The sequence below is a fragment of the Colius striatus genome, chromosome 15 (genome assembly GCF_028858725.1).
Source record: "Colius striatus isolate bColStr4 chromosome 15, bColStr4.1.hap1, whole genome shotgun sequence".
In the NCBI taxonomy this organism is placed as follows: domain Eukaryota; kingdom Metazoa; phylum Chordata; class Aves; order Coliiformes; family Coliidae; genus Colius; species Colius striatus.
In genome coordinates, this window is record NC_084773.1 from 10,030,041 (window position 1) to 10,051,899 (window position 21,859).

At 49.8% G+C, this 21,859-nt stretch overlaps 1 protein-coding gene across 1 annotated transcript; it reads left to right on the forward strand.

The window, feature by feature from the left end:
- Positions 1-1,433: 1,433 nt before the first annotated feature.
- Positions 1,434-21,633, forward strand: COPG1 (COPI coat complex subunit gamma 1). The gene is made up of 24 exons (XM_062008119.1): positions 1,434-1,589; positions 4,482-4,534; positions 5,200-5,280; positions 5,383-5,454; positions 6,291-6,370; positions 7,260-7,335; positions 7,490-7,582; positions 7,890-7,976; positions 8,128-8,285; positions 8,884-9,017; positions 9,736-9,803; positions 10,554-10,742; positions 11,190-11,285; positions 12,655-12,898; positions 13,273-13,348; positions 13,694-13,797; positions 13,905-14,030; positions 14,469-14,537; positions 14,899-15,041; positions 16,820-16,991; positions 17,948-18,045; positions 19,436-19,574; positions 20,493-20,591; positions 21,348-21,633. The coding sequence occupies exons 1-24, from the start codon at positions 1,553-1,555 to the stop codon at positions 21,476-21,478; spliced, it is 2,625 nt and encodes an 874-aa protein (XP_061864103.1). The 5' UTR covers positions 1,434-1,552; the 3' UTR covers positions 21,479-21,633.
- Positions 21,634-21,859: the final 226 nt, after the last annotated feature.

Below are 21,859 nucleotides of genomic sequence, written 5' to 3' on the forward strand. Positions count from 1 at the left end.
GGCACCACGGGGGTTTCTGTGCCCTGCTGGGATATCTCCAAAGGGGCCACATCCAGCCAGGCATGCTTTCCCCTGTGCCACGTCTCTCTAGGTGGCTGCAGCACACAATGTCCTCCATGAAGCTCAGCTGAGCCTTGGAGCCAGAGTTGGTGAGCGTGCACAATAAAAGGTGTCACTGAATACAGTTTGTTATTATTTATACTGGTTCTGCACCCCTATATGCCCCTGTTTTGTGTTCCTTCTCTCTGGAGCTGCAGTGGAGGTATGTCCTGAGCAGGGGCTGGCACTGGTAAACCCCAAATGAGGGGTGTCAGCCCTTACACTGTCAGTGGGGCCAGCCCAAGGTGCCTGCAGCAGCTCTGGGCCAACAAGGCCATTGCACTGCGCCGCCGTCTTCCGTGCGGCCAGGAGATAAGAGTGGTGAGGAGCACGGAGTGGCCGCCCCGTGCAAAGTACAGGGCAGCACGAGCGAGACAGAGGCCCAGGGACACTGCCAGGTGACATCCAGCTGGAGCAGGTGGGGGACACAGCCATGTTCTTCGAGGATTATGTGCTGCAGGGTGAGTGCAACTTCTTCACCTCGGAGCAGGCGCTGGCTTTGGGAAGGGGGCAGAAGCGATCGGAATGGCCCCACGCCTCATGGGAGAGAGGTATTTCGGTAGTCAGGGATGTGCCAGAGATGAATGGGTTGGGGTGAGGGGTTGGGGTGAGGTGGTGGGGTGGGTAGTGGGTCCTTTGTCTTCCTCTCCCCACCCCAGGGCTCAGGTGATGCCTGGGGACACAGCAGCAGATGGGTGCCACAGGGCTGGGTGTGGGTGCCGGTGGCAGCAGGGACATAGGGCATGCGAGGAGCTGCCAGAGATGGTGTGTCACCGTGGTGACAGTCCAGGACAGGCAGGCAGGGTGGCAAGTGCTCATCCCCAGGAAGGAGTTTTCCGTTGCCACCTCCCTTGTCCCCTGGGACACTGAGCCTCTGCCAGGATATCCCCCTTCCTATCTCCTGCCTCATCTCCCCGAGTACCAGTGTGTCCCACCGTGCTCTGCCCCTCTCTCAGTCCTTGGTGTCCCCTGATCTCCCCCCTGCCCAATTTCTGCCCAGGGATCTCAGTGCCCCCTTCCTCCCCATGTGTCCCCCCTCCATGCTCTCTCTCCTTCAGTGTGTCCCCTGGTACCACTGTCTCTCGTCCCAGGATCAGGGGCCTCCCCAGTCCCACTGCCTCTATTCCCAGCGTACCCCCAGCCACGCTGCCTCTATTCCCGGCGCCCCCCGGCCCCGGAGCCCCCCGCCCCCGGCGCCCCCCGCCAATCAGGCCGCATCCTCCCCGCCGGGCCCCGCCCCCTGCCGTCAGTCCCCGCCCCGCGCCGCGCCCGCGCCCCCAGACGGCCGCCACGTCACGGGGCGGCCCCGCGCATGCGCAGTGCGGCGGCGGTGACAGGCTGGCAGGAAGGGGCGGGCCGCGCCGCGCCGGGCCGGGAGCGGGGCTGCCGCGGGCGGGACGGGACAGCACGGGACGGGCCTTGCCTCGCCTCAGCGGGGCCGCGCGGCAGCACCATGCTGAAGAAATTCGACAAGAAGGACGAGGAGTCGGGTGCGGGAAGCCGGGCTGTGAGGGGAGGCCCGGCGGGGCGCGAGGGGAGGCTGCGGCTGTGGGGGAGGTGTGAGGAGAGGCTCCTCCTGGGGGTGAGGGGAGGGACGGGTGAGGGGAGACCCCTTCCCGTGGGTGAAGGGGGAGGTGTGAGGATATCTCCTCCTGGGGGTGAAGGGAGGGAGGTGTGAGGGGACACTCCTCCTATGGGTAAGGGGGGTGGTGTGAGGAGAGTCTCCTCCTGGGGGGCTGAGGGGAGGCCCCTCCCGTGGGTAGGAGACGTGGCGGGAGACTGTGCCTGTGGATGAGGGGGCAGAGGTATGAGAGGAGACTCGATACCAGCTTTGGAGGGAGGCTGGCTGCTGTGCCCAGAGTGCAGTGCCAAACACCAGAGCGATCTACTGCCGTCCTCTCACTGCTGCAGCCAGAGGCAACGCCGGTAGCACTGGCACAGCCCAGCGAGGGTACCTGCTGCATCACTAACTGTGGAGTCTGGGACTAAACATTGAGCATATTAGTTCTGTTCGCAACTACCCAACTCTGGTAGAACTCAGTTTGTAGTTTCTAGTGCTTTTTCTGACACATGGTCTGCTCTTCCAACAAGATGCGTTTCAGATCCTTTCAGTGGATCTGAAAGGTTGAGAGCACTGAAGAAACACGAAGTGATTGCTTGAAGTTTCAAACCCTTAGGCACAAGAAGTTGATGTTTTATGTGGTGTGTAATTCAGGTGGAATTGAGGCTAGATATGACAGTATTTACTTTCATGGTTGTGCCTTGTTGTATCTTTTTAGTCTTCCTATGAAGCTTTCTGTACAGCTTGTTCTGTGTAACAAATCAGTGTGTCTTGAAGCTACTTGGTTCAGCCTAAATCTTAGTGGTTGTTCTATGTGACTATGCTTATGTTTTATTTTAATGTACATGAAATGCTTTGTTTCCTTTGTCCAAAGCCTCTAGTGATGCTATGATAAGCAGAGAATTTACTGAGGCAACTGTTGGAGGGGAATTGTTCTTGGTTTTCATCTTTGGGGCTTTTCTTCATTTGCATCCACCATATGCTTCAAGGTATCAGCGCTACCTCTGGCCGTGGCTGGCAGGAGATGCACTTCCTTGTTCTGTAGTGCTGACTCTTGTTGATTTTGTTCATACCAAGAGCTCACAGAGCTTTCCGTTCTTTCTGACACTGCTGCTTGTGTGCTTCCTAACTTTTTTTTTCTTTGCTCTTGCATTCACTTCCCATCTTATTCCTCCTGTCTCAAATGAGGATTTATAGCATTTACTGCACCTGCCTTTCTCCTGTGGATTGTGTAAATCTCCAAAAAGCAGAGCCTGAGTGCTTGTACTTCTTGATATTGGCCAGAGCTCATCATTCCTCAGTTTACAGGCCTTGTATACCCATTCTTTCCATGTAAAGACTAAGAGGACAGATTTTTTGTTGGGATGAATGTGTCCACTTGATTGGCTTCTGTGTCTTTCCTTGTCATGGATAGTTCAGGTGGCCTTGGATGAGCTACTTCCACTGCCTCTCAGAAATGCACTTTGAGGTGTTATTCTGGGCAAGTAATTGTTCCAAGATCCATGCTCGGTCAGTGACTATTTCTCTGCAAATCAGTGCAAATTGATGTTAGCCATCAAATGCCAGGAGCTTTCTGAACAGACAGACTCTGCCTTCCCTGCATCTTTCTCCTTCTCTGATGAACTGTGGTACAGGGTCCTGTGAGGGCTGAGCTCTCGTGTATAGTCCATGTCAAGGTCCATAGCATTGTGAGAGGTGAAAAGACATTGCTCTGCTCATGGCTGATTTGGGGATTGTGGGTTTCCTGGGCCATGGGAAATACTGTGCTGCTTGGGCAGGGTTTTTTTGGAACCCACTCACATGCTTGTACTAGAACTGATTCATACTCATAGTAGAGATGTTTTTGTTCCTTCCTCTTGTTTTCTTCTCTCCATGACACCATGTAAGTGTCTATGCTTTGTTCTTCCACCTGCTGCATTTGCAAAGTCCTCCTGAGCCAGAGGAGGGCAGTTTGTGAACAGAGAAGGAGCCAGAGTGTGGATCTGTTCACCTTTAAGTGTAAGGCTTGCTCTTGCAAAGGCTTCTGGAAGCAACCTAGGATGCTTCAGGCCCAGGTCAGACAGGAGCTGGGCCCAGGACCTGTGCTCTTTAACAGATCAGGCTTGTTAAACGTCAGACCAGCACTGGAAATGACTGTGTTCTGTCCCAGGGCCAGACTGAACATAGTTACTAATTAACACCTCCTTATCAATAACTGGCAGCTTTTGAAAAGCTGCAGCTCACAAATGCTTAGGAGATGAGCTAATAGAGCCCATGCAGAATGATAGTGCTTTTCCCTCTGATAATTTTGTCCTTAATTGGTGATGCTTTTAGTTATTTAATATCATGTATTCTGTTAAGTGGAACAAGGGAAGTTTATTCCGTGTCTAGACTCTCTAGTCCACTATCTCTTAATTAGTGATAGAGCCAAAAATACAAATGGATTCCTGACTGGTTTTACAAGGGAGGGGTAAATCACTCCTGACCCACCAGTCTGGCAAGCCATATCTCTTTCTGTCTGAGATTTTGTTTCCAGGCCTGTCCTATCGATGCTCTAACTGTTCTGCAGACTCCTAGCCCAGGGGCTGCAAGTAGATCCTTGTGGAAAACAATGGAGCACAGTAACTTTACAGCTAGTCAGTCTGCCTTAGCTCATGGCTAGTCACTTCTGGAGGGGATGATAAACTGAAGAAGATGTGTCTATGCTACCTTCCCTGACTTCTGTGAAGACATCCACTTTACTGTAAAGAGAGAGGTCTGTTTGCCTGGTGTTCATGGGCATAGCTAGAAAGTTGCTTTTCCATAGCACTATCCCTGGAAAGACTTTTACTCTATTTTGCAGGTGGGGGTTCCAACCCATTCCAGCACCTGGAGAAGAGTGCGGTCTTGCAAGAAGTAAGTCCTCAGATGACCTCCCTTGTGTGCCCCTTTCCCGATAGAATCTCTCCCTCTTGAGTAGGTCACTGGAGAACTTCAGCATGGAAGTGGGGGTCTGTTTCAGTCCTGATAGCTCTGAAAGAAATGGGCAACCCTCTGTTACTTTGTTGGAGAGAGGAGAGAAAGAGTGTGAACTTGTCTCTAATGAATTAAAGACCATGAACTATACATAGTAATAAAGTTATCTGGGAAAGCTCACCCTAAAACAGCAAGATTGGAAACTATGAACTCTGCCTTCCTATTGAACAGCAGGCAACCTTCTCAGTTCCCAGAGCCTGTTGTTTTAGCATGATCTCTGACATGTGAGTGATGTTGGCTCCCCTTAGCCTCACAGAGCTTGTGTTCGTCTCTCAGAAGAGCAATGTTTTAGCTAGCACAGAATCCAGACTTGTGTGGGTGAAAGTATGATGTGAATTTGGTCTTTAAATCTTAAATGTACCTTAATTTACCATCCTAGGCTGTAGAACTAGCTGTTTAAAAGGGGGAAAGCTGATCTAAAGTAATTAAGAATCCTGCCATACCTCACTCACAAGGTGGTGTTTGTATTGATGGCCGAGACCAGACAGGGCAGTCTTTGTGAGGGGGTGCTGGTGTCAGCATCCTTGTCTGTGCTTCGTTTCCAGGCACGGGTGTTTAATGAGACTCCCATAAACCCACGAAAATGTGCTCATATCCTCACCAAGATTCTGTATCTCATAAACCAGGTAAGGGAGAGAAAATTCACACTTGTACAGAAACACCTACAGCAGGCCCAAAGCTGGCTGTGATAACTGGGATTTCCTTCCATCTTTCCAAACATCATCCAGGGGGAGCACCTGGGTGTCACGGAAGCTACCGAGTCCTTCTTTGCTATGACCAGGCTGTTTCAGTCCAGTGATGTAAGTCTGCTTGTTGTTTCCTGCTGTATTTATCTGGTGAGACAAGATGTGAACAGTGCCCTTTTTCAGCCTCATGATGTGCAGTTTTATACAACCATCTTTTTTTGTCCTGCCTGGAGCTTCCTGATCTGAGTGGGAAGAGTATGATGAAAATTTAGAAACAGAGATCATTTTCCTAGCCCTTCCCAGACCTTATAGCTACTTGACCAAAGCATTCTGTGTTCTTAAGAGAGAGATTCCTCCCTCTGAACTGCAGTTTAACTCTTGAGACTGTGCTAGGCACAGATCAAGCCTATAATCAGCTAGGATACATTATGCTTTGTGCCCAGGATTAAAAAATCCTGAATCCTGACGAGAGTCAACAACTATGTGTCCTAGAGGAGGCCAGGAATTAGTACCTACCCACAGCAGAAGTGCTGTCACTAGCTGTCCCCCAAACCACAAAGCATTAAAATCATGAGGCCAGTGTAGAAATCCCCACAGTCAGGAATATACATTGCTTGCTTTCTTGCTTTAGAAGCAACAGGATGCATTCAGCTGATGATTTCAAGCTTTTCTCCATGTTCACATGAATGACAAGTGGAAGATGAACCTGTAGATCCAGCTAAATCTAGTGTCTCTGCAGCTTCACCCTAAGATTGAGGGATTTAGAAGACAAAGAGGAGCTTTATTAATCAATATGAGGCTTGTGCATTTTTTACACTCAGGCACTGGGGCTGTCTGAAAGTATCAGGTTCTTGATCTTCACAATACAGTCATGGAAGCAGGGAAAACTGAGATCCCTTCCTAGCTGGGATCCTCTCTGATGTTGTCTGTCTTCCCTTTTTCCTTGTCAGCCAATTATCCGCAGGATGTGTTACCTGACTATCAAAGAGATGTCTTCAATTGCAGAAGATGTAATCATTGTTACTAGCAGGTCAGACACTTCACTTTTCTTACTGTTACATTCACGTGTCCTCCAGTAATGCCTGTCCAACCTCTTGTAAGTAACTGTAGTCAAGCAGGGTGAAGATAGGAGATGCTCTTAGTGAGGATTTTTTTTCTTCCTTTAAAGAGGCCCTTAAAATACAGGCCCTGAACTCCTAGTGATGTATGTGAAATGTGCTATGCCCCCAATCCCATGCCCATGGGTAATTGTATTGTCTCTCTTTGTTACATGAGACAGCAGTATTGCTGGTTTTTCCCCTTTTGCAAAAGGCTGTTTCATTAATTCCTACTTTCTTATCTGAATGCTTTAAAGCTTTTTGAAGATTTCTGGCATAAATCCCAAGGCTTTCAACAGGTAGACAAGGACTTACAGCTCTTGTAGCAGCACATGATGTGACTTCATGGGGGAGAAAAATTTCCACTGAGTCATTCCTGAATTGATGATCCCACTGAAAGGCCAGTGTGGTGTGAGGGGTCAGGAGCTGGAGGGTGTAGGGGTCTTCTGGGGGCTGCAGGGTGTACCCTGCTGCAGGTAGAAGCCAGTTCCAAGTGCTGCACCAAGAGCAGATGAACTCCTGTCCCCTCATTGATAGTCTCACACTGACCCTGGGGAAAGGGGAGGAATGAGCATTCAGTAAGGAAGGCAACTGCCCTGGGGGTATTTGAGTGTGTGCTCCAGCCTTCTTGGTGCTCGGGAGCCTCTGCAGCCTGCTGATATTTGGAACCCGAGTACTGATCTTTTCCTGCTGCCTCCCCACCCCGGTGAGACTGAGAGCTGCAGTTGCCTGCTTGGCACGCAGCTGTGGTGCTGGCTGCTCTGCCTGTGCTGTGCTGCCAGCTCAGGAGTGCTGTACTGAGAGCTTCTTGTTTCCAACCAGCTTAACCAAAGACATGACCGGGAAGGATGACAATTACCGAGGCCCTGCTGTGAGAGCGCTCTGTCAAATCACTGATGTAAGTTCTACCTCCCATGGGACAGCCCTAGACCCTTCATCTTTCCCTGCTTCACCCCATCCTACTTTGCACTCTGCTTTTCATGCTCTTGCATCTCCCCTGTCACATTCCTAATGCCTTTTCCATGTCAGCTGCTGTTTCCCTCTCCCTGCAGAGCACCATGCTGCAGGCCATCGAGCGCTACATGAAGCAGGCGATTGTTGACAAAATGCCAAGTGTGTCCAGCTCTGCTCTCGTGTCCTCCTTGGTATGTACTCCCTGCAGTGGGGACAGTCAAGCTGGGAAGCAGTCATCTGCGGTGGGTGGGAGTTTCAGGGTTTCATTGTTTCTGTACCTCTCTTTATGAACTGAGGGACTGAATTTGTGGCAAGTCATCGACCTCTTGAGGCTGCAGCCATCATGGCCAGATTTCTGCGTGTTTATCTTGTGCTCTTCTATAAGTTGCTGCTGCCAGCACCCTCGTGGGGAGAGCTCATTGCCTCTTACAATGAGCTGTGATTCCCAAAGCTTCCATCCTTCTCTGATGGGTTATCTGTGGTTTCATCTCCCCCCAGCACCTGCTGAAGACCAGTTATGATGTGGTAAAACGTTGGGTGAACGAGGCTCAGGAGGCAGCTTCCAGTGACAACATCATGGTGCAGGTAGGAAGCTCACTACCAACACAGGGCATAGCAAGCAGCAGCTGGGAGTGAAGAAAGCTGCTAGAGGTCAGCCAGGCCCCTCTGGGCAACCGAGGGGTTAAAAGCAGAAAGAGCAGGGTGTGGGGTTATGACAGCCTCTTTCCCTGTGCAGTATCACGCCCTGGGCTTGCTGTACCATGTGCGGAAGAACGACCGGCTGGCAGTCAACAAGATGCTCAGCAAATTCACGCGCCACGGCCTCAAGTCACCATTTGCCTACTGCATGATGATTCGAATAGCCAGCAAGCTGCTGCAGGAGGAGGCTGGCAGGTGAGGGGTCTCTTTCACTCAGCTGGAAGCATTTCCTCAGGTTCTGCTTCCTTCTCCTCTTGCAGGCTCACTTGCCATCTCACGAGGGCAATTATTTCTCTCTTGGAAGAGCAGCAGCAGCTTCTGCCCTCTTATTGTTGGTAAAGGCAGCAGATGAAATACAAGATGCTCTCATGGTTGTAATGAGATGGTTTCTCTGAGTTTTATCTGTGTGCTTGCTTTCTCTGAACATAGCTGCTCTTCACTGAGATATTGTACTTCATTTTCTCCATCTTCTGTAGTTATTTAGCTACCATATATGCAGTGTGGCTTCCCGGTGAGTAAGACTGGTGTGTACAGTCAGCTGTGTGTGAGGGGTGTGTGAGATTCACTTTAGCATGTAAGGCAGAGGATGTCTTCTCAGCAGGCAGCCTGACTTCTAGCCCAAGCATACTGGAAGTGCAATGTAAGGATCACTGCAAGATCTCATGACAGTGCATTTATGGCTGCTTTTATCTTTCCATCAGCTGTGGGACTTGCCCATTTCCGCTGCCAGATTCTTAATTTCTGTTAGCACCTTTGTTTTAATTCATTCTTGTGGGGGTTTTTTGTCCCTTAGCCGTGATAGCCCCCTGTTTGATTTCATTGAGAGCTGCCTCAGAAACAAACATGAGATGGTGGTGTATGAGGCTGCATCTGCCATTGTTAACCTGCCCACCTGCACCGCCAAGGAGCTGGCTCCAGCTGTCTCAGGTAAATGTGGCACCCACGGCAGTGGGGGAGGAGATGGTGGGCATTTAGGGCTAACATCTGCTGATTACTCCAAGAAATAAGGACTTGGTGTAGTTTCTGACTTGTAGTGTTCCCCTACCATTTGCTGCTTTGTGCTTCTGCTGAGAGTCTGTGGTGTGTGTGAGTAGCTTTGCTCCTGGGAAGGTATTTGCGTGTCATGTTCAAGTGTGGGCTCTTTTTTTTAAACCTGTGAAACAGAGATGGATTCTGATGCATCTCCCTGCTTTAGACTGAGTGTAACTGTGCAAGAGCCTAAGGTGTTGAGGGGTTCCTGCCTTCCCAGCTCAGTCCATTCCAAAGGTTCACCTGAGCCGGGCCTATTGGCAGGCACAGAGGCTGTGTGCCATCTCTGTATAGGAAGGGTTCCCTTCATGAACCAGCCCTGGGAAAGGAACAAGGTTTGCATAGAAATGGGGAATTGACTTACTAGAAAAGATGACAAGGTGGTGAAATTGTCTTTTAAGAGGAGCAAAGGATAGCATTGCTGTGGAACAAGAGAGTGCTGGGTAAGAGCTACTGGTCAGTGGGATTGTGTGGCAAAGGGGAGAGAGGAAGCTTCTTAAACATGCTTCTAGTTCTATTGTGCTTGCAGCTGTCCCTTCATTGTTTTAGGTATGAAGTGCTTCCCCATAGTAGATTGCCTAAACGTCTGCCTTTGTTTGGTTTCCCCCTCTTGCAGTTTTGCAGCTGTTCTGCAGCTCCCCGAAGGCAGCCCTGAGATATGCAGCCGTCAGGACCCTCAACAAGGTAGGAGCCCCTCTTTAGGGGCCTGTAACAGCTTCTCATGTGCAGGGAGGTGCAGACTTCAGAAGAGGAGGGAGGCCAGGTTCTGTGATGATTTCGCATGAATAACTCCACATGAATTGTGTGAATTGCTACAGCCTTACCTTTCATTGCTTTGTGAGTGAAAGAAAACCTCAGAGAATGCTTTACAGAAGGAGGAAAAAAAAAGCCGTCATTTTCACAGGTCTCTAGAAGTGTCAATGGTCTTGTGTGTTACTGATGTCCCTTCTGAGCTTCCCATGGTGAAGGAGCTGCTTGTAAAGCAAGGATCAAACTTTGATACTGCTTCTTGTCTGCTCCATGGCATTCCTTGCTCCAGCTTTTCCCTCCACCTTGTCAACTCCAAACAAGAGACTGGCAGTGTCTGGTAACTGCTGTGCTTCCACCCACAAATGTGTTCTTCACAGCTAGACTCACTGAATTCCTGTTGGGAGTTTATAGCTTGCTTTTCATAACATCTTGAAGAGAATGAGTGTGTTAAAAATAGTAAAAGATTGTTTATTACTACTGCTTCTGTTCCAGCAAGAGATGCAGTTCTTCAGGATTAAAGAGCTTGTTACTTTAACCTCAGCTTAGTTGTTTGTCTGAGATGACCCTCATGTACAGTCTGTAGTGTTTGTACAGGAAGGAGTGAGAGCTTATAGAGACTTGGTGGGTTTTTCCAGCTGTGCTTCATGCATCTATTGAGTGATTTCCACTCTTCTCTGCTTTTAGGTGGCCATGAAGCACCCATCTGCTGTGACTGCCTGTAATCTAGACCTGGAAAACCTCGTGACAGACTCCAACCGCAGCATAGCCACCCTGGCCATCACCACGCTGCTGAAAACCGGCAGTGAGAGCAGCATCGACCGGCTCATGAAGCAGATCTCCTCTTTCATGTCAGAAATCTCAGATGAGTTCAAAGTAAGGCGCTGGGAGGAGGAGGTGACATGTATGTTCCTGAAGAAACTCCTGTGTCTTTGTCCATGTTTATGTGTGCATTCTGCTACCTGACTGGAGCCACTCAGAGGAGCTGGGCTGCAGGGAAGAGATTGGCCTAAACCATGCCTTGGTTGTGCAGCACACAGCTCCAAAGTCACATGCTGTCTTCTGGGGACAAGTCCTTTGAGAATTATATCCCTTTTTTCTTCTTTCCAGTGGGTGTGGACTTTTGTTAGGGGTTAGCCAGTGCATAAAGATAAGTCTCCTCCAATTCCTAGGAGTGTACCTCTAGGAACTACATTTACTGGGTAAATAAAAGCAAAACCAAGGTTTCCAGACTAGAGACCAGCACAAAATTGACACAAACCAATTATTTTTTTCCTGCTTGGTGAGACAGAATCCTTTGTAACTTGCCTCTTTTTCCTCTAGGTCGTTGTGGTGCAGGCCATCAACGCGCTGTGCCAGAAGTACCCTCGCAAACACGCCGTCCTCATGAACTTCCTCTTCACTATGCTTCGGGAAGAGGTCAGTTTGCAGGACAGCTGCTTTGTGTTCCTTGTTTGTGTGGATGAACTCTGAGAGTCAAGCTTTTACAGATCATGCTGTGCGGCAAGAGCCTCTCTCTGAAAGGCTTACAGGCGAGCTGGCAGCGATGGCCAGCTGTGCACAATAGTTATACACATACTGCCAGGCATATTTTTGATGTGGCTTTCATTCTTTGATTTTTCTGGGGGTTTATTAGCTCTCAAAGCAAATGCAGGCAACAGCAGATCTATTGGCAGCCCGTGTGTATTTCACATTTGAACCAGCTTTCTTTTATCCTTGGACAGCAAATTCCAAGAAGTTTTGTATTGTACACAAAGATTCGATAACAACCTATTTATTGATGACACGGGACCACTTTTGTTTCGTACTCTGTGCTGTGGCAGTGCAGGGATCACGAGTACCTCTAACCATTCTCTGCATTCAGTCAGACATAAATTGCAGAAAGACAGCTTTACAGAGGTTTACTGAGGCCGTTTCTGAATGAGCTAACATGCCTGCAACACAGCTGGCACCACGGCTGCCTCTGACATCACTTTCTGCCAATTATAGCCTCTCATTTGAGAACAAGCCAGAGCATCTCGTTTTGCTCCTGTGAAAAACAGACCATTCTCCATTCCCAGGTTTTCTGTGGGTGGATGGTATGGTTTTCAATGTGGTTTTGTAGTTCCAACCATTCTGGTTGAAAGCTTTTTTTAAATTTTATTTGTAATCCAAAGTAGCTTTAGAAACATTCCCCAAATGCCCAGCACTGTGCATGTAATTGGCAGAGGACAATGTTCAGTTTAATCCCCTGGTGTGATATGAGGACACTAGTAAATAATGTCTGAAGATAACCAAGCATGAACGGAGTGCCAGGTTATGGGCTGTGCCTGGGGAGGTATTGATTGCCTGTCTTCCCACACTAATGGGGCTATTTGCTGGGTCCTGCTGTGGCAGATATAATCCTTAATATATTTCTGTTGTGATTCATCCTCAGATGTCTGGTGCTCAAGGGGAGAGGGTTGGGCTTTTTCTCCTCCCATATGGCTGTTTTTATGCGCTAATTCTAGCAGCAGAGGATTTTGAAAGAGATCTAAACCCTTCTTTTATTCTCTGTAGCGCTTGCTTTGTTTTTTTTCACTGCAGCCATTCTGAAGGGAGCTGGCAAAAGAGCTTGAATGTTAGCTGGCCCTCTGGGTATAAAGAGGGTCAAAAGTGGGGGCAGCATTACTGCCCCTCTCCTTTCAAAGGCAGATTAAAAGCGCTGAGTATGAGTGACACTTTTGAAGGAAGTTCTTTCCTGTGTGACTATGGAGTCTCTGAACCACTTTGAGCTTTCCAGCTGAGGGGTTCCCTTTTTGCTCCTTAGGGTGGCTTTGAGTACAAGCGAGCCATCGTGGACTGCATCATCAGCATCATTGAGGAGAACTCCGAGAGCAAAGAGACAGGGCTGTCTCACCTCTGTGAATTCATCGAGGACTGCGAGTTCACTGTGCTGGCCACTCGTATCCTCCACCTCTTAGGGCAGGAAGGGCCCAAAACCAACAACCCCTCCAAATATATTCGATTCATCTACAACAGAGTTGTCCTGGAGCATGAAGAAGTCCGGGCAGGTAAGAGACAGATGGAAAGCTGTCTGCCCTATGACAGATCTTCAGGGAAATACACTGAATGAACACCTCTGCTTCAGGGGATTGTGATTTGCTCTAGTCCTGAGCAGATCTTTTTACACAGCAAAGATCCTGCAGTAGTATTGATGGAAGAGGTGGCCTACAGCTGAGAAAAGGGGAGGAAAGTGCAGTGGCTCTGAAACTAGAGAGAGGTTTGTGGGCACTTTGCAGTAAAGCCTCTGCCTCTTTCTAGTCACACTAGTGCTTTATATTCCTGCCAACATCTCTGATATGGCATTTGAACAAGGCTAGAAAGCAGAGGAAACTTCAGCTGATATCTTTGCTATCTAAATCTGTTTTCATGACTTGTGCTGCAGGTGCTGTAAGTGCCCTGGCCAAGTTTGGAGCTCAGAATGAGGAGATGTTACCCAGTATCTTGGTGTTACTCAAAAGGTGAGTTGTACCTCAGAGTTTCTCAACATTCTGGGTGAAAAACCCTGATTGCTTTAGAACTTGTTAGCATCCCTATACGTGTCTAGTCTCTCCTAGCTGTGGGTGGGACAAGTTGCAGTGAGTACCTGGGATCCTGTGATGAGATCTCCACTGCACTCAGCACCACAAAGTGGCCAGAAGCCAAGCGTGGCAGATGATTGATTTTTCTAACACAATTACCAGTAGATTGGTGATTGTCTCCTATGGAATGTTCTTTCTGGCCCTGTAAGGTTGTTTAGTCACCTGGACTCACTTCTGTGGACTCTGCTGCCTTGCACTGAAGAAAGTTTTCTGCTTTTCTCCCAGGTGTGTGATGGATGACGACAACGAAGTGAGAGACAGAGCCACCTTCTACCTGAATGTTCTGGAGCAGAAGCAGAAAGCCCTCAATGCTGGCTACATCTTGAATGGTAATGCAGGCAACCCTCAAAAGAAGACTGCATCTCTTTCCTGGTGTAACAGGTGACAAAGAGATGGCACTGTCTGTGATCTGAGTGACCTGTCCCTCTGTGTCCAGGTTTGACAGTCTCCATCCCTGGCCTGGAGAGGGCTCTGCATCAGTACACCCTGGAGCCCTCCGAGAAACCCTTTGACCTGAAATCTGTTCCTTTGGCAACAGCTCCTGTCATTGAACAAAGAGCAGGTGAGCAACAGTCCCCAGAACCCTAGTCTAAACTGCTAGTAATGCCCTTGCAGCTCCAGCCCTCAGGCAACAGACTGCACTGGGCTTGCTGGGAATTGCTGAGCTCCATCCTGTTTCAGTTTTGTGGGATTACATCTTCGGTAAAGACTAAGGCCAGCAAATTTGGTTGCTCCCACATTAGTGTTTTGGTTTAGTCCAGCTACTAATAATATGAGTCATTGATAATCCTTACTTGAGCTGCTGCAGTTCCAGAGGTGTTTAGAAAGCTCAATATGGGTGTGTTGTCCATAGCAAGATGAGAAAGGATCTCTCTCTTCCTTTCCCTAGTCAAATCCTTCTCCAGACATTGCTCTGCATTCTGATTTAGTTACTTCTTACTCTTCACCTTCAAGTCATTTAGGGTTTTGTTTGTGTTTTTGTTTTCTTCTTCTTTTGCAGAAAATGCTCCTGTTGCTGTGGCCAAACAGCCAGAGAAGGTGGCAGCAACACGGCAAGAGATATTCCAAGGTAAGCTGCTCCAAGGCCTCCCCTATGCCTGGGTGTGAGAACAATCAGCCACCTCTTGCTGAGCCTGCCTTAGCCCTTCTGGCTTTTTCCCATCTCTTTTCAGAGAGTGATGTGGGCTCCCAACTTTAAGTCCAACTGTTCACTCCTGGGGGATGGAGGTGCCTGCAGTCCTGTTCTTGCTATCTTGTAATAGATGTGGGCAAAGGATGACTGCCTTTTATTTTAAAAGTCCCTAGTGAATGTTTGTGGATGCCTGATGGACGGTTTCTTGCAGCTTCTGGCAGCTGAAACGAGGACTTTGAAATGTCAAGCACCTTCCTGTGGGTTGAGAATGAAATGGTTTGTATGTCCTCTGTTTCAGAGCAACTGGGGGCGATCCCAGAGTTTCGTGGTCTGGGCCCTCTCTTCAAATCTTCCCCAGAGCCTGTGGCCCTGACAGAGCTGGAGACGGAGTATGTGGTTCGTTGCACCAAGCACACATTTGTCCACCACATGGTGTTCCAGGTGGGTAGCTCTGGCATGTGGTGCTGCAAGAGGATTGCAAAATAAGCTCCTGACTGGTTAAAAGCCCCTCTGAGAAAAAATAACTCGGGGATATCTGTGTCCAAAGCCTGTCACTGCAATGAGGATTCCTTAATTTCTCATCCAGGGCAGCAGAGCTCCAGAAGAAATTAATTAGGCTGTGTATGTGTGCCTGTGTTACAGGCACGGTCACAGTAAATCCAGTGAGCACTAGATGGGACCATTCTCACAAAGCACTTGGCAAGGCAGAGCTGACTTCTTTCCTCAGGGTCCCTAAGCATGTGGTTTGGGCATATATTACTGTGCAATTACTATATTGAAGATACTATATCTTCTGTAGTGAAGATTACTATATCTGAGAGGCTGAAAGAAAGAGATGTGATGGGAGAGAGCTCTTCATCCCCTGTGTTTTGTTTTAGCCTGTGTAGTACAGGTGTTTTTTTCTGTACACCTTGGTCTTGGCTGTGCTGTCCTACTGCTCCATGGGAGCTGTTAGGATTGATGGGGCAGCATCTTTGCCTGGGCCTTGGTGGGGGGTTCAAGGCATAGCAAGTCCTACTCCAGCTTTTGAGCAGCAGTGTTTTGTCCTTGGCCAGCTCCTTCCTGCAAAGCTCAGAACTGCTTACACAGTCCTCATAGGGGTTGATCGCTGTTGCTGTTAACCTCATACACTTGCATCTGGACAAGTGACTTGTCATTACAGCTGGAATGAAATCTAAGCATTGAGATTACACTTGATGAAACCATCAAGCTTGCTGAAACTTGCTCAAGCTGTCCCTAGTGCTGAGGATCACTGTGTCCCTGTAGCATAAAGTGAGGAGATGTAGGCAACAGAGTACTCACATTTCCATGCAGCAAAGGGTTCATCTGGTGTCCTGATTTTGCCTGACATAGAGTTTATTTTCTTCCTTGTAGCTGGTACAGGGCTATGCTTGGGATTTGTGTTGGTAACACAGGTCAGTGCTGAGCAGTGCTTTGCACAGCATCAGGGCCGCTTCTGCTCCTCACTCTGCCCTGCCAGTGAGCGGGCTGGGAGGATGGCACAAGGAGCTGGGAAGGAGCATTGCCAGGGCAGCTGACCCAAACTAGTTCAAGGGCTAGTTTCCAATCCATAGGACATCTCCCCCCAGTTTATCTACTGGGTATTCTGGTGGGGAGGGCGGGTTGCTGCTTGGGCACCAGTCCATGGGTGGGGAGCAACTGCATTGGGCATCACTTGGGATTGTTTTTCTTGATTGGTTTTTTTTTATTATTATATTCCTTTTCATTACAGTTATTAATATCTGTTTTCTTAGTATTATATTTAGTTCATCTCAGTTAGTAAACTGTTCTTAGCCCACAAGTTGTACTGGTTTTGCTCTGCTTCTCCTCCCCACCCCCTGGGAGAGGGGCAGTGAGTGAGTGGCTGCATGGGGCTGAGTTCCCGTTTGGGGTTAAACTATGACACCTGGGAATTGCCATCCAGGGAGAAAGGACAGAGTGTATTTAGAGGAAAAAGTTCCATACTAACTGGTGAACTGAAGAGGCAGAAACTGACAGATTCCTGTCCTCACTGAATTGTGTTCCTGCCAGTTGCTCTGTGACTAAACTGGAACGTGTGAACTTTGTGAGTAGCCAGCTGATGGCAGGACGGCTGTTGAAACACCAAGAGGAGTGCTCTACCAGTAGACACCACACTCCCACTCTGCCTAAAGGGAGTCTGCTGTTAGATCTACTGCAAGCAGCTTCAAGTTGTTGCTGCTTTCCCCTTTCCTCTTTAGTTTGACTGCACGAACACCCTGAATGATCAGATCCTGGAGAATGTCACGGTGCAGATGGAGCCAACAGAGGGGTATGAGGTCATTGGCTATGTACCTGCCAAAACCCTGGTGTACAACCAGCCAGGCACCTGCTACACGCTGGTGGCACTGTCTGAAGAGGATCCAACAGCAGGTAAACAGTTTGTCCTCTGTTTTCCTGATGTCCCCCAAATGCAGTGTACCGTATTGCTCGCCCCCACACATTCTACCTTGCATCCTAGCCACGTATTTATAGCCTGTGTGTGGGTGCAGCCCTGAGCAATGCTGAGCATGACTTCACTTTGCTGTTTGGGAGCTGTCAGGCCTCCCTTTTCCTCTTCTGGTTGTCAAGTCAGGCCATGAGAGGCAGCAGACGAGCATTCAGCTCTCTGCTGAGTTACCTCCCATACACACTGGCATGTCCTTTAGCCTGCTCTATGCATGTGGGGAGGCTGATATTTGTAAAGTACTGTGAGTGCCCAGGTGGTCTGAGTTTCAAAGGGCTAATTCAGACAAATGGCCAGAATTTCAAGGATGCCTGTTTGAACTGAACATCCCCTCATTTGTGACTGTCCAGAACATGAATCAGTCCTTACCTCTGCTTTGGTTTCCCCTGGTTAGTGCTGTGGGACTGCTCAGCTCTGTGGTGCTGCTACTCACACAGCAGTGCCTATCTTCTCAGAGGAGTCACCATGTCATCTCCCAGCCCAGCAGGTGCTAATCAGCTGCCCTGTTGTGGTACAAGGGGGTTTCTTTCAGAGGTGCAGGAACCATCCCTAAATGAGGAGCTTGCCTCTTCACAAGATGCTGGTGGGACATGTTTAGTTAATACTCCCAACACAGCTTGAGGTTCCTCAGGAATAACACTTACCAGAGGATTAGTCTTGTACAACCACCGTGAGCCTGTTTGCTAGCCTTAATATTCCAGATAAATACTTTGTCCTTGAGAGACTAAAACTGTCAGAGCCCTCTCTAGGTGGCTGGCTAAGCCTGTGCTGCTGCTGACAGTGGTGGGGAGAACCAGGCTTCCCTGAGTCTCCTGGCACTGCTGTGCCACCGGGGAGTGGGGGGCTGGTGGTAACAGCAGCTCTGCTTTGCCCCTGCCCGCAGTGGCCTGCACCTTCAGCTGCATGATGAAGTTCACCGTCAAGGACTGTGACCCCAACACGGGTGAGACGGATGACGAGGGTTACGAGGATGAGTATGTGGTAAGGAGCTGGCTGTGCACCTGCTTGTGGAAACTGCCCTCACTTTGAGGGGGGGATGTGTTCTGTACTCGAATCTGTACAAGCAATGACATCTTGTGGGCAGAAGAAAAGGGGGTTCTTGCTCTATAGTGTCTGTCCCCAGATGCAGATGTGGGCTTGCACAGTTTGCTTTGTCTCATCTGAGTATCTTCCTGTTGCTCTCTAAGCAGACACCTGACTCTGCAAGATGTTTTGGGAGGCTTTGGTATGTCCTCCAGGTTTGGCTGGCTGTGCCCTGCAGGCTCCAGCAATGGCACAGTCAGGTTTGTTGGAGACAGAGGGCTGTTGGACATCTTTTGTTCTCCAGGAGTTGCAGTTAACTGCCATGGGGCTTGTCTGATCAGGGAGCTGGCTGTCCTTGTTCTTGCTCTGGGGTACATGGTGCTTTTCCCTCCCCAGGACTGAGAATGATGAAAGCACTAATGCTGCAGAAGTACCTCTCTTCCAGCCCTTGCCATTTCCACAGGCTATTTTACCACAAAGGAGGAAGCTGAACTTGTGCTGAACTTATGCTTGGTCAGAAACTGAGACTGGCTCACAGAGGGTGGTGCTTACCCTCTGGAGAGGAAGGGATGTTGTGACAACCTCAGCTTGCCCTGTTAGCTCCAAAGACTGTTTTCTGTTCAGCACCAGTCACTGCTTTGAATCCAATTAGAGGCCCTGCTGTGCAGTGAGGACACAGCTTCCTCCCAGGAGTGGGGAGGGGTTTTCCCAGTGGCATGTGCAAGGTTAACCCTTCTCTCTGCTTCCCGCCAGTCACAGGGCGTTTGAGCCATATTTAAACAAACTCTTCGATGTGAATCAACTAGAATCAACTGCTGCAGTGATTGCTGGTGTTGGAGGGACAAGCCTGCACAGACATAGTCACAAGAGCAGTTCCCTAGCCCAGCACACAGCTGGGTGATAGCAAGTGCCTGACAGTGTCCGACTACTTCATCAGCCTACAAAGCAATAAGGCAGAAAGGCAAAATCCAAGTTTATGTGCATTCCAGCAAAGCAAATGCTGCATCTGTGTGAACACAAGCAGCTGTTTCTCAGCTTTGGGGGTTTTCCTGGTGTTTTGGGTGTTTCTCTAGTGCTTTGATCTCTGTCAGGCCCAGGGCTGTGCTCAGAAGGGCACCCTGCTCAGTGAGCCCTGGCAGTGGCATGACTGGTGCCCTTGCCAGGCTGAGCAGCTGCGCAGCCAAGTGGTGTTTGTCCAGGCAAAGCAGAAGGGGCAGGGCTTGCTCTAGCATGTCCACCAGTGGGAGGGAGGGCTGTCTCCTACATTCACCTGACCTTAGGGAATCCAGTCTAGAGTTCACAACCACGTTTCACTTGAACCTCTTCTGCCATTCTGTGATACCATCAGCTTGAAGACCTGGAGGTGACAGTGGCTGATCACATCCAGCGAGTTCTGAAGCCAAACTTTGGAGCAGCCTGGGATGAAGTGGGCGATGAATATGAAAAGGAAGAGACCTTTACTTTATCTGCCATTAAAACCCTGGAAGGTAAGGAGGTGTCTGAGCCCAGAGAGCTCTTCACATTCGCTCCAGCAGGCAACATCTGGGGAAAGGGTCTTGCTTGACTTGAGATTTCACAGAAAGGCTAATGGGGCTAATGGCCCTTCACAAGCTATTGCACCAGAGCTGTTAAATGCAGAGATACTGTGGTAACAGGTTAGTACAGGTTTCAAAAAACCAAATGAGTATTCTGGGCCCTGTGGAGACCAGGCTGGGTTGTGGGAGGCAGGAGAACATCTTGCTTTGCTCTCGTACTCTACCCTCCCAAGCAGACAGATCATAGTTCATCTGTGAGCTCCCACTTTCCTTCTTGAGACCAGTAAGAAAAGATGCACAGAGCAGAAGACATGAGGTTGGTGGGCAGGCTTGTGGTACAAACCCTCTTCTCCATCATGTGATAAAGAATCCTTTTATTTTTCCTGAGAAGCTTGCAGAAACTCAGTCCTTTCTGTGGCTTAGAAGGGTGTCCTTGTCCTGTATCCATCTCTCTGCTTCCTTGCACCACCCTTGTTGTGCAAGGAAATACCCTCCTTGAGGCCGTTTCATATTCCTCCTGAAGGCCTGTGCTCCTGCAAGATGTCTCCTCGCTTCTGCATCTGTCCCCAGAGCGGGCTGTCAGGGCTGTGCAGTGAGTGTGCAGCCACCTGCACTCCGGCTTCCTTTGGCTGACTCACCCTCTAATTTCTGCTGCACCTTGGCTGCATCAGACAACAGCTGATGTGTAGCAGTGGGTGTTTTGTGTGTTGCCTTTGCCTCCCTTGGCCTCCAAAGCCCCAACACTGTGTGTTCATCGGGACAAGGACCATGAACCCTGACATGGAAGGAAGGATTGTCTTGAGATGCTCGTTGTGTGTCCTATTAAGGTACCTGTGACATGGAGCCTGTTTTGTTTATTTGTCCCTACAGAGGCAGTCAGTAACATTGTGAAGTTCCTGGGGATGCAGCCCTGTGAGCGATCGGATAAGGTGCCAGAGAACAAGAACTCCCACACACTGTACCTGGCAGGTGAGCTGTGGGGTGAGGCCTCTGCTTGAGGAGCAGCTCTCTGGGAGCTTACACAGAGCTGCCTTTGAAAACCAGGGGTTTCTGCTTGAGAAGTTGATTCTGGTGGAGCCCACTGCTGTGGGGGAAGGTACAGCCCCCCTTGCCCAGCAAAGTGTGTGTTTGCTCTCTACAGCTACCTGAAAGGAGGTTGTAGGAAAGTGGGGGTTGGACTCTTCTCCCAAATAACAAATGACAAACAAGAGGAAATAGCTCAAGTTGTGCCAGGGGAGATTTAGATTAGATATTAGGAAAAAGTGTTTTCTAAAAGGGCTATCAAGCATTGGAACAGGCTGCTCAGGGAAATGCTGGAGTCCCCATCCCTGGAGGTATTTAAAAGGCTTGTAGCTGTGGTGCTGAGGCTTTAGTGGTGGATGTTGCAGTGGGTTAACAGCTGGGCTTAATGATCTTAAAGGTCTTTTCCAACAGAAATGATTTCTGCAGTTCTATTGGAACTCTTAGAGGAGTGACACCGCAGTGCCTGAATCCCTTCTCAGAGTTTATTTTACACTGCTTTGAGTTGCACAGTAGCAAGAGTCCCAAGTACATTACAGTGAAATGCGCTTCTGGAGGATCTCTCAGGACCCGGGGCAGGGCATTTAACCGACCACTTGTGGAAAACCTGCACTGACTGAGCAGCAACATCACTCACTGATATCAGACTTGCAGGAGAGGCTGCACTGCACGGTGCTGACTCCTTCCTCCCCCTCTCCCTCCCAGGTGTGTTCCGGGGCGGCCACGACCTGCTGGTGCGGTCGCGCCTGGTCCTGACGGACACGGTGACGATGCAGGTCACGGCCCGCAGCGGGGAGGAGCTGCCCGTGGATGTCATCATGGCCTCCGTCGGATAAGCCGCCTCCTCCGGGACCTTCCCAGCCCCCGCGCTCCCACCCGCGGGCCACGCTTCTCCCTCTGGCAGCAGGACAGGGCTCACATTCACCCCAGCAGCTTTTGTGTCTCTCCGCGCGGCCCTCCCTGCGGCTCTGTAAAACAAGGAGCGGTTCGAGCTCTGGCTGTACGAAGCGCTTTGTCCCCGCGCCGCGCGGTTCCGGGGCGGGAGGCGGGGGAGAGGTGACCCCGGGCGCGGGCGGCCGCCGCCCCTCCTCAAGCCCTGTTCCGGGCCGTGCCCTGCGCTGCCGGGGGAGGGCCCTGCCGCTTCCCGCCTGCCGGGGGCGGGCGCTGGGCCGGGCCGGTGCCGCGGCGGCCCCGGGCAGAGGCAGAGGCTGCGGCGC

Coding starts and splice junctions, on each gene's coding strand:
- COPG1 (XM_062008119.1), top strand. CDS start 1,553: ATGCTGAAGAAATTCGACAAGAAGGACGAGGAGTCGG. Junction 1,590..4,481: donor CAAGAAGGACGAGGAGTCGG/GTGCGGGAAGCC, acceptor TCTATTTTGCAG/GTGGGGGTTCCAACCCATTC. Junction 11,286..12,654: donor TCACTATGCTTCGGGAAGAG/GTCAGTTTGCAG, acceptor TTTGCTCCTTAG/GGTGGCTTTGAGTACAAGCG.